The sequence below is a fragment of the Oreochromis niloticus genome, linkage group LG5 (genome assembly GCF_001858045.2).
Source record: "Oreochromis niloticus isolate F11D_XX linkage group LG5, O_niloticus_UMD_NMBU, whole genome shotgun sequence".
In the NCBI taxonomy this organism is placed as follows: Eukaryota; Metazoa; Chordata; class Actinopteri; order Cichliformes; family Cichlidae; genus Oreochromis; species Oreochromis niloticus.
In genome coordinates, this window is record NC_031970.2 from 10763978 (window position 1) to 10779101 (window position 15124).

At 38.7% G+C, this 15124-nt stretch overlaps 1 protein-coding gene across 1 annotated transcript in view; it reads right to left on the bottom strand.

Moving 5' to 3' along the window:
- The window catches only part of eif4g3a (eukaryotic translation initiation factor 4 gamma, 3a), an 86780-nt gene that overhangs the window by 64840 nt on the left and 6816 nt on the right, over positions 1-15124 (bottom strand). The window contains 2 exon segments of the mRNA XM_025907023.1: positions 2055-2219; positions 7643-7715. Coding sequence (XP_025762808.1) covers positions 2055-2219; positions 7643-7715 — 238 coding nt within the window.

Below are 15124 nucleotides of genomic sequence, written 5' to 3' on the forward strand. Positions count from 1 at the left end.
GATGTTGTTTATGTCTTTGTGATTAATAGACTGACCTTTCACAAAGTTACCTGTATACAGCTAGGTGTTTTTCAAAATGAAAAGAGGAAGCACCTGGATGCAATACCTAACTAAAAAGCGACAAGCATGTGAATCTTCTCATAATGCTCAACTCTGATTTATTTCTGCTTTGCCCTTGTAAATTCTGTCATAGCCTCACCCGATCTCCATCCAACGGTTAGGATTTTACTGTAGTTACAGACAGAGAGGAAAACGTCCTTGCTGGATTTCTACCCAATATTTATCCCATCCCTAATATTTATCCCATCTCAAATATAAAATCAGTCACAGTATGTCTACTGTGATCACGGCATATACGGATTCATACATACATGCATATCTCAATTTAAAGGGGATCTATTTGCTTTTTGTTTCCCTTCCTGTCATACAAATAGAGTACTGACCAAAGTGTCAAACAATGCGATCCACATAAGGTATGCCCTTAATCTCGCCTCACCCACCGGCTTTTTAAACCTTTTGTTTGTGTTGGGCAGCCAATTAGAATACAGTTTGCTTAAAGGAGATGGAGCTAAAACTGCTTTCAAACAAAAGGTGAATTGAGGAGCTGAACTAAGGCTCACCATAAGATAAATCCTGTCAAATAATGCATCTACTCTACAGATGGAGCTGAAAATTAGGACAATACATCCACTTTAACAAGTCCCCAACCCCAATCAAATACTTTATAGAACTGCTTTTTATACTGCTTACTTGACCAGCAAGACATAATGTCAAATAACTAATATTTAAGCTTCTAAACATAATTATCAGTATAAAACTGTGAATTAATCCAACATAACTCAATAATACTCTCATAATAAGGTTGAGTTTGTGTTCTAATTCTCTCACAAAGTCTTACAGGTCAAGTAAACATTCTTTCTACGTACGCATAAGCCCTATAGGAGACTGGAAAAATCAACAGGCTGGACTGTTGATCTCCCTTTTGCCACATCCATGCTGAGGTTGCTCACTTTAGAACCCTTATCAAGATTAAGCAGGTACTGTGTGTAGAAAACAGTGGATGGATGTTTGCTTATAGGCAGCAGTGCACAAGAACTGCTCTCTTAGATTTTGTGGCTGTGTTCATCATGTAATCATGTGAATTTCATTAAAAGAAGACACTCATGCACACATGACTTAGCGCTGCATTAGAAATGTTGTTAAATTAGAGAAGTGACAAACATGAAAATGAAGGCTGACGTAAGCAAGGAGAACAAAAGAAAGGGTAGGTGTAAACAACATGTCCAAAACTAATACAGGGTGTCTACAGGTACAAAAAAATAAATAAATACAATTTAAAACACATCAGATGTGGAAATATAGCTGTTCTATGTGGACACACTGAACCCATTTCACAATGAATAGTAAGGTAAAGAGAGAGAGATACACTGACTAAACGTTTTACTAATCTGAAAGAAAAGCATACAATTTTCCGGGCACCAAGAGTAATTATTATTCTCAAGCCATTTGTCATTAAACTTACATCGTCCTCTCTCTATAGACTAATGAGCAGGCTGGCTAGCAATGCCTTAATCATCATTTTCAGTTTCCATCAGGTCACACAGCAGCCCACTCATCATAAATTGACCCTCACCAGACTATTCATGGGGAACTTTGTCTTTTTAGGATGGTTTTTTAGGCATAAGCTAAAATTAGCTATGACTTTTTCCTCTATAAGAGTTCATAGAGCTTTAGATAAAATAAGCAGCCTGAAAGAGTCAGTCAGATTATAAAGAACAGCCTTAACAATACAGTTGAATTGTACATGGTTTGGATTTTCAAGGCTTTTTACTAGTAAATGTGAATTTAAGAGATTTTAAGGACTCGCAGACACCCTGTAATAGATTTTTTTTGTCAAAATGACAGCATCATTTTATATTTTGTACACACAAGTGATATGTTTTTTAAATCTGCTGGTTTAAAAAAAATTGTCATTATATGTTTTAGAAAGCAGACAAAGAAAGAACAACATGAAAATGCAGAGAGGATGACGGCGGTCGCAGTGACAAACTCACCCCTCCGCCTGCCTCCCAGCCCTTAGGGTAGCGATATGGAGAAGCTGTGGGTACTGATACCTGAGAGAGCGCTGGGGAATGGGCATGACCAGGCGGGGTTCCCGCCAAATTAGTGTGTCCCTTTGTGATGTCGTGAGCAGGGTAAGAAGGACCATGCCTGGACACCTGTATGAAATGAAGCAGTAAAATTAAAGAGTTAAACAAAATGATATATTATGCCAGGCTGGTGCAGAGGAGGAACAGCAGTGGCGGGGCTCCACAGGTCATTAGTCCTCCCTCCTGCTGAGGGATGTAAATTAAGCGCTCAAGCAGCAGGATTAGCCCCTGTATTTATGCAGAGAGGTGAAGACCTTCAACATGCATGGCTACTCAAGGCTGCTGCAGTTTGCTAAAAACTCGACTGCGGCCTCTTCTGCAGCCTGCTGTGCAAGTATGTCTGGGCCTCATATGGCAAAACTGGGTCAAATAATCTGTGATAGATAGAGAATATCATGTGCAACAGATAGAAATGAGTCATGTCAAACAGGCTTGAGCCACAGGGAAGGGTTCAGGGTGGGTACCGGCGGTGAGCAGTATCAGACAAGGCTGAGATTTTTTATTCAGCTCTCTGTGGTGTGGCAGGATGGGCCTTGGCAGCTGTAGCTATGGGCTGGCCCTACTGCAGGTGCTGCTTGTTGCTGCAGCAGGCCTGAAAACACCAGGGAATGAGACAGGATACTGCAGGAAGAAATCAGTAAGCAGACAAGGAGGGGAAATGGAAAGCTAAGCAAGCCTCCCTCTTCTCTTTTTTTCTCCTCTAACAAGGGCTGCTTTTCTATGTTGAGAGATTTAAAAACTCTGGTACTAAAATTACAAACTCTCAACTTCAAATGTTTGTAACCTTTATAGCCAATACTCTGCACAGTCTCTATAGTATCTCTGCATCTCCACTGTGTGGCCCACTTCCCTCAGATGACCTGGGATAAAGCAACTAATCTAGCTGCTGTTACCAGGGGAGGAGCCTGCATTGCTTCAGGCAAGTGACTGACTCTGAGGACATACAGCGTGATGGGATGGGGGAGGGGAGGTAAGTGACTGTATGGGGGCTGTACATGAGGGGGAAGAGAAGAAAGAGCGGCTGAGTAAACCCCACTATCACCATACAGAGCAACGGCTTCACGCCACGAGTGCCGTTTATTTCCACCAGTGTCATCATTGTTGCAGTTTTAAGCTCCCACCACCCCCCCCAAAAACAGAAACTTTCTTGAGAGCTTGAAAAATCTCATAAAGCCTCCAATGTTTTCAGTGTTGTTAGGTTGCAAAGAATAAACACAGCTCACAGCTGAACAGCCCATCTCCAAGCACACAGCATTTCCTCGTCTAATGTGCAGCTACTTACTGTACCTTCCACAATTCAGAAATGTTATCAGGGCAGGAAACATCTTCAGTGTGGTGTCAGAAAAAAAGGTCAATTCTAGCGTACTGTTAAATGCCAGAGCCTGTAAAAATAGACACATTTTCCCCTAATAAATCAAAAGGTAAAAGAAATCATTTTTTTGTTATTGACCCTGTTTATGTGCCCTCCTTTCATTTAATATCAGTTAACGTCTATTTGAGGGCGTTGCGATTAATCACATTTGATTTTCAGTGATCATTTCGGCTTTCAAAGTTTATGAAAACAAGACTGAGATAAAAAAATAATTGTGCCACATTTGTTTTTCACAGTGATGCTCTAATTGATGATAATGATTGATGATGCACTGTCTTGAGTTTTAAATTCAACGCATGTACCATTAGACTTAGCTGCCCCACCCAAAAAATCCTAAACTCACTCCCTGCCCGGCTGTGCCAAGGTTTGGTTCAGATCACTTTTTATTGTTCCATTTTCTGTTGAATTATATTTACAGTTCAAGAAAATCCAATGTTAAAAACTGCATGAGTGCATGATGTAAAAATCAATGATAAACTGAGTCTACGTGAGACATCAATATTTAGCTGAATTAATTACAGGAAAAAAAGCATCACCTTTTATAATGGCTACTATCTTTATATAAATTGTTAAATCAATATCAGGCTGATTAACTGGTTTTGACATTACAGTCATGTGACTAGATCATGTGACAACATAGAAAAACATTCAAAACCCTGCAGCCTGCAGCAAGCAAACACTGCTGATTTTTATACATTAGTTACATTATTAGTTACATTACATTATTACATTATTATCTCACTCTTATTGCCTGTTCTATTGTCCTTATCTTCAACGTTATGCTGCTCTGTTGTATGTTAATTGTCCCTTGGGGATAAATAAAGTCTTTCTGATTCTGATTCTGATTAGTTCTTGGTCTATTCTCAGCCTAGTACTTGCACCTGTTTGCTGTGGATCTGCAGTACTTTTCAAGCATTTTCCAAAAAAAAGAAGAAAAAAAAGGAAAAAGAAAATTATATTCTGTTTATTCGCAAGGTGTTGCACAACAGGCACGGGTGGTTTGGTTGTGCCTTGAATAGTTCAGAAAGCTCTCTAACAAATCTAATCACTGCTCGCCACATATTCATTATATTTCTAGTAGAATCAAGCAGGGCTAGCAAAAATGTTTTTTCCTGATATTTGTGGTCACGCTAGTCTTCCTGGGTTTGATCTCGGTTTCACTGAGTATGTGGGCGAGGGGGGGAAAGAGGTGAGCGGAGAGGTTCAAGTAAAATAAAATTGTACTTTAAGTGCAATAAAGGTTGTTGACAGCAGGGCAGGTAGTCCTGATCAGTACTACCTGCACTGGCAACTCTGCTGCTGATAATGATATAACTGCACCTCCGTCAAGCGCAAGAGGCCAAGTTTTGACCCAGTCCTCCATCTGGCTCAGCAAGAGCAATACTGGTAATGTTAAGTGCACAAGTGCACGCCATACAATCTTGTGGCATTCAGACTGTAATCATGTTCATCTTTCATGTCAACAAGAACAACCAAATTAAAAGAGAACTCAAAGAAAGAGCTCCAAAATCTGAAATCTATGAAACAGATTATTATTTTCTTTTTCTGTGAAAGAACAAACAGATCAAATCTCTTGATATGAATGAGAGTTAGATTCCTCCACCTTCTCCAGTAATCTACCCACAAAAGTGACTTGTAAGAACTTTTTAATACACAATGCTAGATGCAAGATAATATGATCTTTTTTAAAAATCTCAGATACCTAACGCATCAACTCTATCACTGATGTTGGTTTATTTTGGTGATTTGTGTTTCCGTTTAACATTTTACAAAAATTAAGCTGAAAAAAGAAACACAATGAAAGACAAAAAGGGAGACTGGGAAAATCATCATTCTTATCTAAGCTGAAAACCAAGAAAAAACAAAACAGAACCTAATGTTTACCCAACAAATGACAATTTTAACTCGAACTTTAATTAACTCATACTTTAAATTCCTATTCTGTTCATTCACTAGGTGTGTCACAGCAGGCACAGGTGGTTTTGCCTTGAACAGTTTCGAAAGCTCTCTACCAAATCTAATCACTGCTCGCCTCACAACAATTGCTACGCTGGGCTTATTTTTGTCTTTAGAGAGGCACAGTAGGTGTGGCTGGTCACCGACTACCAGGCAATACACAGCCTCTAAAGTTCAGGCAAATCTAATTGTCTACCAAATCCTCCTAACTCATATGTTTATGCTCCAGGCATATAACAAAAGAAACATACTACAAATTATGTAAATATTATCATGACAAAGATATGATGAAGAAAATGTTAATTAATTCCTGAAGGAGTCAGTAAATGGCAGAGGTACCCTGAGGGAAGCAATCTGCAGATCAGGCCTGCTGTGATCTGATCACAAAAGAATTTCCTTACATGTATGTGCTCTGCAGTTTTTTAAAATTACAAACACACATGCATGTTTGCACAGTTTGTATTATTATTGCCCAGTTCCAAACAATCCTAATGTCAAACACTGGACTGACAGCAAACAGGATCTCCGCCATTACAGTCCTTGGCAATCTTAACATCAAAAAGAGTAAAAAATATTTCTGGTTAGAAAGTGTTTACAGTCACCATGCTGACGAAATTGCTGCTGCGTTTCAGTATAAAGCCTTCTCTTTGTTACAGTTACAAATAATGTTGTGCAAGATAACTTTCAGTAGCGCCATCATTATAAAATGACACACTGACAGGTAAATTAACCTACTGAACAGCTTTTGGTAACAACAAGCCAATCTACTCAATTTAACTTTAAATTGTTTACTGTGCCACATAAAGCTGGGAGATAAATAGTACGAGGATGTTAACAGCAAAAGGCAGCCTTCACGCCTGCAGCAGCAACAGATTTTCTTCATGCGTTTACAAAACTTTTATACTTAACAACAAACTGTGGCCGTGTAAGTGGACATGACTGCAAAGCTCACACAACAAGGAGGAGAATGCTCTCTCCATCTGCCTTTCTGACTCTCATACATGTTATGTCCATTTTGGAAAGTTTTTATTATGACATGTTCTTGTCAATTCGACAGGAATTCAGCTCCATTCTGCACTCAAAGTGAAACGGAGCGAGATCACGAAGAGGAAAAACGAGTACAACTGTAAGACGGGAGTATGAAGCAGCCTACTGCTGTTACACCGAGCTGAAAAACCCCAACTAGTACAAAAAATGCAGTACTGGGCTGTGAATAACTCTGGTATTGAGCTAAGGTCGCGATAACAACATTGTACAGCAACTAGAAAATTCTGGATTGATCCATCCTTAATTTTAAGTATCTTTTTTTCCCTTTTTTGCTACCGCACACATTAAATACTTTCACTTTAATATCACAGGCAAAGAGGAGTGCTGAGTCAGCAGGAATTCTTTCTCTTCCTGTAATACATACCTGGAACATTTTACCAGTTTTCAGGGTTAACTGTAAAGCTTCAGCTTTAAACTCCCAACAACCCATACCAATGCTGGTGTCTAAACCTAGGAAAACAGCCTTTTGGTAAAAACACAAAGAGGGGCCAGGAGGTCAGCCATCAGTTTGCTTCTTCTAGCTCACAAAATTTGGCAATAAATAACAAATACAGAATATTGTTTATGAAAACATACTGACATCAGCAGAATGGAATGATTATTTTCTCTTATCAACTATGATACATAATGGCATTTTCAGCTGTTCCTTTATTTCCCAAGTGGTCACAACAGCAGAGGGATCCACATGTTAATTTGGCACAATACTAGTAGTATAGTAGCTTGTGAGCTTTGAGGCTGGGTTTTGTGTCTCCCCCATGTGTTAACCACTACACCACAAAATTACAATGACATAATACATAACAAATACAATGACATAATTCGATATTACAAAAATATTCATATATGTTTTCAGGTTTTACCTTCATGAATGAATGGTTGTACACGGTAACATTAAATTCAGTAACCAAATTAAAATAAGCAATAATTTGTATGACTTGTGACCATAATAAAAGTGTGTGCAAAAGCATAAAGCCAGTACAACAGATCTGAGTCTTCAGTGTGCGTGTGTTTTTACTTAAAGTGTAACCTTCCTGTATGTGCACTGCAGCATACAGTATATACAGGTAGATATGAATGTAACAGTGTCTGAAAAGAGGGGCTGCATGCAGTGACTCACGCTGTAGACTGCAGCGACTCCAGGCTGTGTAGGGAAGATTCGTTCGTCCAGTGATGGCTGAACCCGTGGGATTCTGGAAAGAGGATGTTAAGGGAAGTTCTTCAAGCAACAGGAGAGCAAAACTGGCATCCTGCTAGGTCACAGACAGGTAAGATTCCTGTCATATTTTAGAAGTGTTGCTGAGTCTAAATATGGCTGATTAAAGCACGTAAAGTAAAAAAAAAAAAAAAAACCCCAACACAAATCCACTGAAAAATGTTCTGCAGTTGTTTAATTTAATTCAATACATTCAGATCATCAGTGGGCTTCCCTCAGACCACATGTCTTGTGTAGCTTAATTTCAAGGATCCCCCCTCCAACCATACAAACCCCGCCTAAAATGCCCCATCTCTGAGAGTACACTATGTACCTTCACCATTTTGCAAGAGTTAAAGGGAAAATCTGAAATGGATTTCTGTGCTACTTCATGCTGGGGGGCAGCTGGAGCACAAGAATGAGGACTGAAACAACTATTTAGCAGCACACCGCAAAATACGTTTAATATTAATTCCCTTCACCTTCAGCTGTGTGAAGAATAAGAGGTTAAACAAAAACTACAACATAGCACAAAAGAAAATCTATAACACTCGAGGGTTTAATAATCGTTTGCAGAGAAACCAGAGTATGTGATCACTTTCTTTAAAGATTAAGAAAGACAAAATAAATCAAGACCTCACTGAGATGTTAGAAGAGATAAAAGAGGGAATGTGTAAAATCCACACAGAAAAGGGAAGGCCTGTGTTTAGTAACCTGCTCAGGCAGTTGTGTGCGACAGACAGGCTCACACACTGCTGATCACATGATTTAAGGGAAACCGAACGTCTGGCTTTCTTCCTTTCACCCAAATCGCACCTCCCTTTGCCCTAAACTCTCTTCCTTAGTCCTGCTCTTGCCTGCAGGGCCCGTCATCTCTCTGGGACCCCTGCCAGCACTGCTACTCGTAACGAGATAAGACAGAGTGAAAAGAATTATTTAAAGAGAAGGCTGCGAATCAAAACACAGAAGCACAGCAGGAAGCATTATCAGTTTCATTACCGAGGAATTTGGAGAAGGAAGAAGAAGAAGAAAAAAAACAAAAACATCCACCCACACTACACAGTACACACATACACAGATATAAGGAGTAATAATTAGAGGCTCAGTCCCGTCACAATGATTTGACAGTCTAGGTGAGGAAGAGTACAAAAACTACGTGAAAGATGGCATTTACAGTTTTCAACTTCTTTTTATCGGTGCTTTGAGAGCCAGACAGAAAACATTTCCCACATGACTCTAATATAAGACAGGTTTCTTCAATGATTCGCAGACTACACATGATAGCTAGAAAAGCAACATCCAAGAAATGCAGCATTCGAAAGTAGGTGAAAAATATGAACTATACACAGAGAACGAAACAAAGTACTTTTAAGCAAATATGTCACGCTTCTCCCGTGAGAGGATTCTCTTCGTTTTATACCACCATACACAGAAACTGAATCTTTTGTCTTTACATTTTTAATGATATTACTCAGTGTTCTAGGAAATGTGACTAACATCAATATTTTCTAAGTTGCAATAGTAAAAATTAGTTCAAAGTATTTCTGCTGGGTTCCAGACAGCCGTGAAGACCGTAAACAGAGGGTGGGCAGCAAAAGCAGGGTTCAACATACTAGGGCAACAGGTGCACGTTCACCTGGAAGTCAAAGGTGGTAGTCAACATACTGAAACAGCATGCAAAATGAAATTGTGGAAGTGCCAAAAACTGCAGTTCCTCCAACAGCCCCTGAAGGCTTGGTTCAAAACCGAGTCAACCCCCATAATTTTGGATGGTAAAAGTGTGTTTACAGACTATGTTAGCCCCTGTGGATAGCTGCTTCATAAAATCTGTAACAGGGCAATCCTTTTGAAAATAGTTACTCTTTTTTAACTTCCCTTTGTGTTGAGATTATAAACTTAGAATCGTGGACACCTAAATGACAGTTCTGCACACACGGCCAGCTGTAGCAGATTGCCATCTGCGAAGCCTCACCTTCATTTATTGACGCCACTGATTTGGACCTCTCTGCCATATTTATCTGTTGCAGTTTGGAGCATTTTTAATGGAATTGTGTGATTAATATAGCGGCTTGCTGTGTGATAAAGGCCATCCAAGATGTTTGTCTTTAGTGCTGTGTCAGACTGTTTTTATGTTTGGTTTTTTAGTATTATTAGATAGAAGGTATGTGTGTCTTTACATCACACCCATACAGTTCATGAATAGAGGCTGATAACCAAGCTTCATAGTGTTAACTACTCCAACAAACATCATCCCTTTTTTTTGTACAGCCTATGACTGACACAAATGCCATTTCTAAATCTTCAATCAACTGCATCTAAAGGATGTAGTTACTTCAACCAGAAGGACATTTGAAAACAGTGACGCCACATTTCTTACAACATTGTTTGCTTTCAGATTTAAGATTTCTGTCGGTGCAACTGTATGATTATCCAAGTCTGACCACAGTGTAGAAAAGATTATGTGTGACTCAGGTGTGCAAAGGTTTGACGTTATCAATTCATCTGCCAGTAATGCCATGCCAGCAGTGATAAAAGGAGTTGATGAGGTTGGAAACCATCAAGGCTGAGAGACAATTTGAAGGCAGCTTTTAATTCCAAACCCTTGTAAGGGGGGAGAAAAAGACAACCGGGGAAGACGAGGCAGATACACCTGGCAAGAAAAAAAAAAACAACCAAAAACTGGCAGGTCTGAGCTTCTTACCCCACTTGCCAAATTATAAGAATGAGTCACTATTTAAATGGCTCAAAGAGAGGACGCAGATTTCTGTTCTCTCAGATGGAAATCACCTGCAGTCAAAAGCCAGTTCAAGAAATACTTTTCTGTAACATGCTTTGTGCCACACAAGCTTTTACACAATATATACTTTGGTCTTTTAATTCTGCTACTCTCAACCCTGTTACATGTTTGCTTCTGAATAAGTTTAAAGTAAGTTTTGCATGGTATATTTCATGCTGCTTTTATTTTATACATTTTCTTTTAAGATAATATGCAAATTAAAAAAAAAATCTGCTTTCTGCAAAGCTATTCTTTCTGTGAAATGCACTACATAAATAAAATGCTCATTTCTTTAGCTTGATCACTTTTTAATTGTTATGTTTTGAGTAAATTTGAGCGTTTGATTATATTTCATTACACTTATTTAATGAGAGAACTGGCCAAGATTTTGGTTTTTGTCAAATTCTATATCTGCAACTAGAAATGATGGTGGTTTCACATATTTTTAGTTTTCCTTTCACAATAAAAGTTCTTCCAGTTTATTTCAAGTTTTTTGAGTTTCTAGAAGAAAATTAATACTGCAGTGGTATATTAAGGTGACCATGCAGAGAAACCAAACTGTCCTCAGACAAAACATCATTCATGTCAAGCTCTCCATGTGGGTGGTCCAGCAACCAGATGGATGCAGACACTTGCAGTCATGCTCTACTGCGTGCATCAGGCATAACCATATCAGTAGATGACTGCACTAACTAGACATTAGCCTTTTTTTTTAATCTCCATTAATTGTCTGCTTTGGGAAGGAGGCCAAGCACGATATCAATTTAAAGGCTTACAGTTCAAAAATGAGAGTCTCAGTGCTGCTGAAACATCACCTATAACATCAAGCTGATCAGAATTGCATCAGTGGTGAGAGATTCACATTTGACCCATGGACAGATTCAAGAAATATTTGATGATATATAATCACAAACCACCTGTATCTCAAGCAGCTGTAAGGACACTTGAAGATAGTGACCACATTTTTATAACTTTTTTTTTAACCATAACGAAATAGTAACATTTGCCATAAAAGTTGCTCATTCAGAAAAAGAAAAAAAGTGTAGTTTCTTATATTAGGAGGTACATTTTTGGTCTAAAACAGACAAACAGACACATCTTTCTTGTTGAGAAAGTAGCATCAAACACTACTCCCTGTCCTCGACCCCTCCAGTGACCTATAAGCTTCATTTAGGAAGGAAAAGCTGCAGCGGTCCCTGCTTCATCATTAGCTTACTGGAAAGCCACTTAAGCGCTGAATGTGCGAGACGCAGAGAGGGGAAGACAGGAGGAGATACAGCTTTACACATAGTAAACGTCTGATCAGGAGGATGATACAGCTCAATAAACTAATCCTGAATAAATGCTGTTCCTGAATAAATGAATGAATTAGAGCTATAAAGTTAACAACTTCAAGAAATCACGACAAGTATCCAAAACAAAGAAGCAAGAGAGGGTCTAATGGAAATGAGAGTGGTGCAATGACTGATAAACATCATGGAAATTCTGCTGTGCAAAAATGTTAAATTACATGATAGTCCTACAGGCTCGTCTGAATGATGTAGACTACCTGCAAATTTCAGAGTACTTCCTGTACCTCCTCAAAGTGGACATACAGGAAGCGAGTGGAGACGACCCAGATGGTGCAGATACAAACCCTCCTCCCTGCTGGCACACTGGCCGCGCACACACACACGCGCACACACACACACACACACACACGCACACGGTTGGATAAAAGCGAAGCTCACAAAGCTCTCACTGCTGTTGCTGAGACTGCTCTTTCACTACAGTATGAACAATAGGTGGTAGGTTTTTGGATTCAACTGTAACAAACCAAATCTTAAGCAGCTATGATTCTGGATCTCTATAACACAAATTATATTTCTTTATAAAGATACTAATTTTAAATTAAGGGGCAGAAAAGCTTCCATTTCTAGCCACAGACTGTAAAAAAAAGAAAAGAAAAAGAAAAGACGGGCAAAGCATTACGTGCCGGGAAAGTGAACCCAATGCAGATCTACCATTAAAACCTGCATTCTTTTCCAATGGCGAGCAGGCTCAACGAGTTTCAAAATAAAGTAAATAAGTCTATGAGAAAATGACAGTGGGTTGCCTTTATTTGTGACTTCAATAAACGTTTTCATTTTGCCTTTGTGCTTGTTAGCTAGTTTCAAGTTTTATCAACAAAACACCACATTTATTTTTTTAATTTATGGTCCTTAAAGAGGGTAAAGCAGGGTGTGTGGGTTAAGGGTTGTCTGAGCATTCATTCATGAAATTCAGCGACATGCATCAGCAACTACCAAAGTGAGCAATGCACAGAAGGCAACTTCCGTGTTAAAACTTTTTTTTAACTTTAAAGAGACAACTAATTGGAGGTACTGATCCCACTAACTGAACCATGACTGAATAGTATATACAAAGGGCGATGCTTGTCACCAAGCTTAAACTAACCACTGGTGACCAACCACCAAGTGAATAGATAGAACCATGTCAAGAAAAATAACTCTATGATTTGGCTTTTAGGTGGGACTACGATCATATTGACAAGTGGCTATAATGAGTGTGTAGCATCTCTCAGCTCAGCTCTCAGCTCTAACCATCATTTATATAAAAGCACTGTTTCTAACAGAGTGCCTACAGGAGAAATAATGCCAAAACAACTGTCACTACATGCCTTTCAAAGACTTACATTAGGTAAGTTACAACTAACTATGTTCTCATGACAATTTCTGAGGACTGACGCAATGCTGGTGAAGAAAGAGTTATTTATATTTACTGACGAGTCAGTCATTAAACAATGTACCTTAAAAAATTCAGTTCCTTGAATGGCCAGTTGGGGCAAAAATAAGCATGTTTACAACCTGGTAAAAAAAATGGTTTTGGTCTCAAGGGTGAATTTTCATTAACTTGCTATTAAAATTAAACCTTTGCATTATTCATTATTGGAGCTAGTGAACTCAAGGGTGAACTGCAAATATCTAACAAATAATATGGCCCACTGTTTAACAGATTTTGCAAGAAATATGTTCTCCAATTTGGGTGAGTGTAATTCAAACTTTTTTTGTATGTTATGTACACCTAATTAAAATAGCTTGTATTTATACAATACACCCACAAAATCCGTGGATTCACTTTACAAACCAAGCTTCCTAATTTTAGCTGATAACTTAGCACTACATGTTAGATTGAAAATAAAAGACAGGTGTAATTTCCTTGGCATGGCATTGGTTTATGCAGTCAGCATTTTGGTGTTTAAAACTGAATGTGAACACTGAGTGATGAGACAAAGCACACTGATATGATAACAACTTGTCAATCACATAAGCAGGAGGCCTACCTCTGCTTTAATTACCTTTTAAAACTTTTGGAGGACCTCAATTGACCCCCAAAAATACATTATGTTGTATTCAATAAGCCTTACAAGCAGCAACTGAGTACATAAACTTATCAGTAAAGTCTGAGGCCACAGATCAATTGAAGCAAAGGGCAGTTTTCCCATAGACTTCCAAAAAGGTGGTTCTTTTTGAAACCACAATAGTCACCCCCTGCTAGCCAATGAAAAAATATAGGCTTAAGCGTTTCGGCATTGGCTTTTGAGACATGGAAACTACTTTCACCTTTTATATAGGTTATATGATCCTAACATAAAATCTGCTAAGGTCAAGGCTGTCATTCAATAATAATTTAAAGCCTAAGACATGGCTGTGTTTTAAGAGAAACATGAGAATTTTCAACAGTAAGTCTGCACTGTATATAAGCTGAAAGGCAGCTCTCTAAAATGCTGCCAAGGTAAAAACTGCAGCCCTTACTTACTGTTACCAAGTAACCATTTATTTGCAGAAACACTTATTTTCTGTGAAAACTGAGGAAATGTGAATTTGTGTGATGTGATGTATTTTGATTACTTTTATTGTCAGTAATGAATTTTAATATGAATCAACGTGCAAGAAACATAGAGAAGTAACCCATAAAAACTGGATGATTTGGGCTATCAAAACAAAAAGTGCTACCAAATAGTCCTCAAATACTCAATCTGCTTAGCACAAAATCAGAAAAGTAAGCAAACAACAATTTCTCAGATCTTACACCTTGAAAAAGCCCTTGTCAACTTCACACAAATTAAGCAATTATTTAGCTGTAGTGCACTGAATTTGTAGAATTTTACGGCAAAGTTTTAATTTTAATGGAAAAAGTAAAAGCACTACTTGCTGACAGGAGCACATAAATAACTTCATCACTGACCTTAGAGCATCATCGTGTGGGTGAGATGGCTCTCCAAGCACAGTATTATAAGAAGAGCTGAAAGCAGTGTGTCCATGATAAGAAAATATCAGTTTTCCACTAATTACAGGATGTGTCTGAAATGCTCTAGCAGAAGTAAATACAGAAACAATAAACACCACGATGTGGAAATGTCACTTCAGATTGTAATGCCGGGAGAGAACTGACAGGACGTCTACAGGCCACTCCCTCTTTGGAAAGAACGGCCCTGAATGCTGGCTCATAACAACTCAGCAGTTTATTTATAACATCCCACAGTGAGTGTGCTCGTGAGAATATCTTCTCATGCAGGCTGCACACACCTGTCCTGAAATACAGGACTCCTGTGCTGTGTGAACCACCAGCTGGGTACATACATTACATAG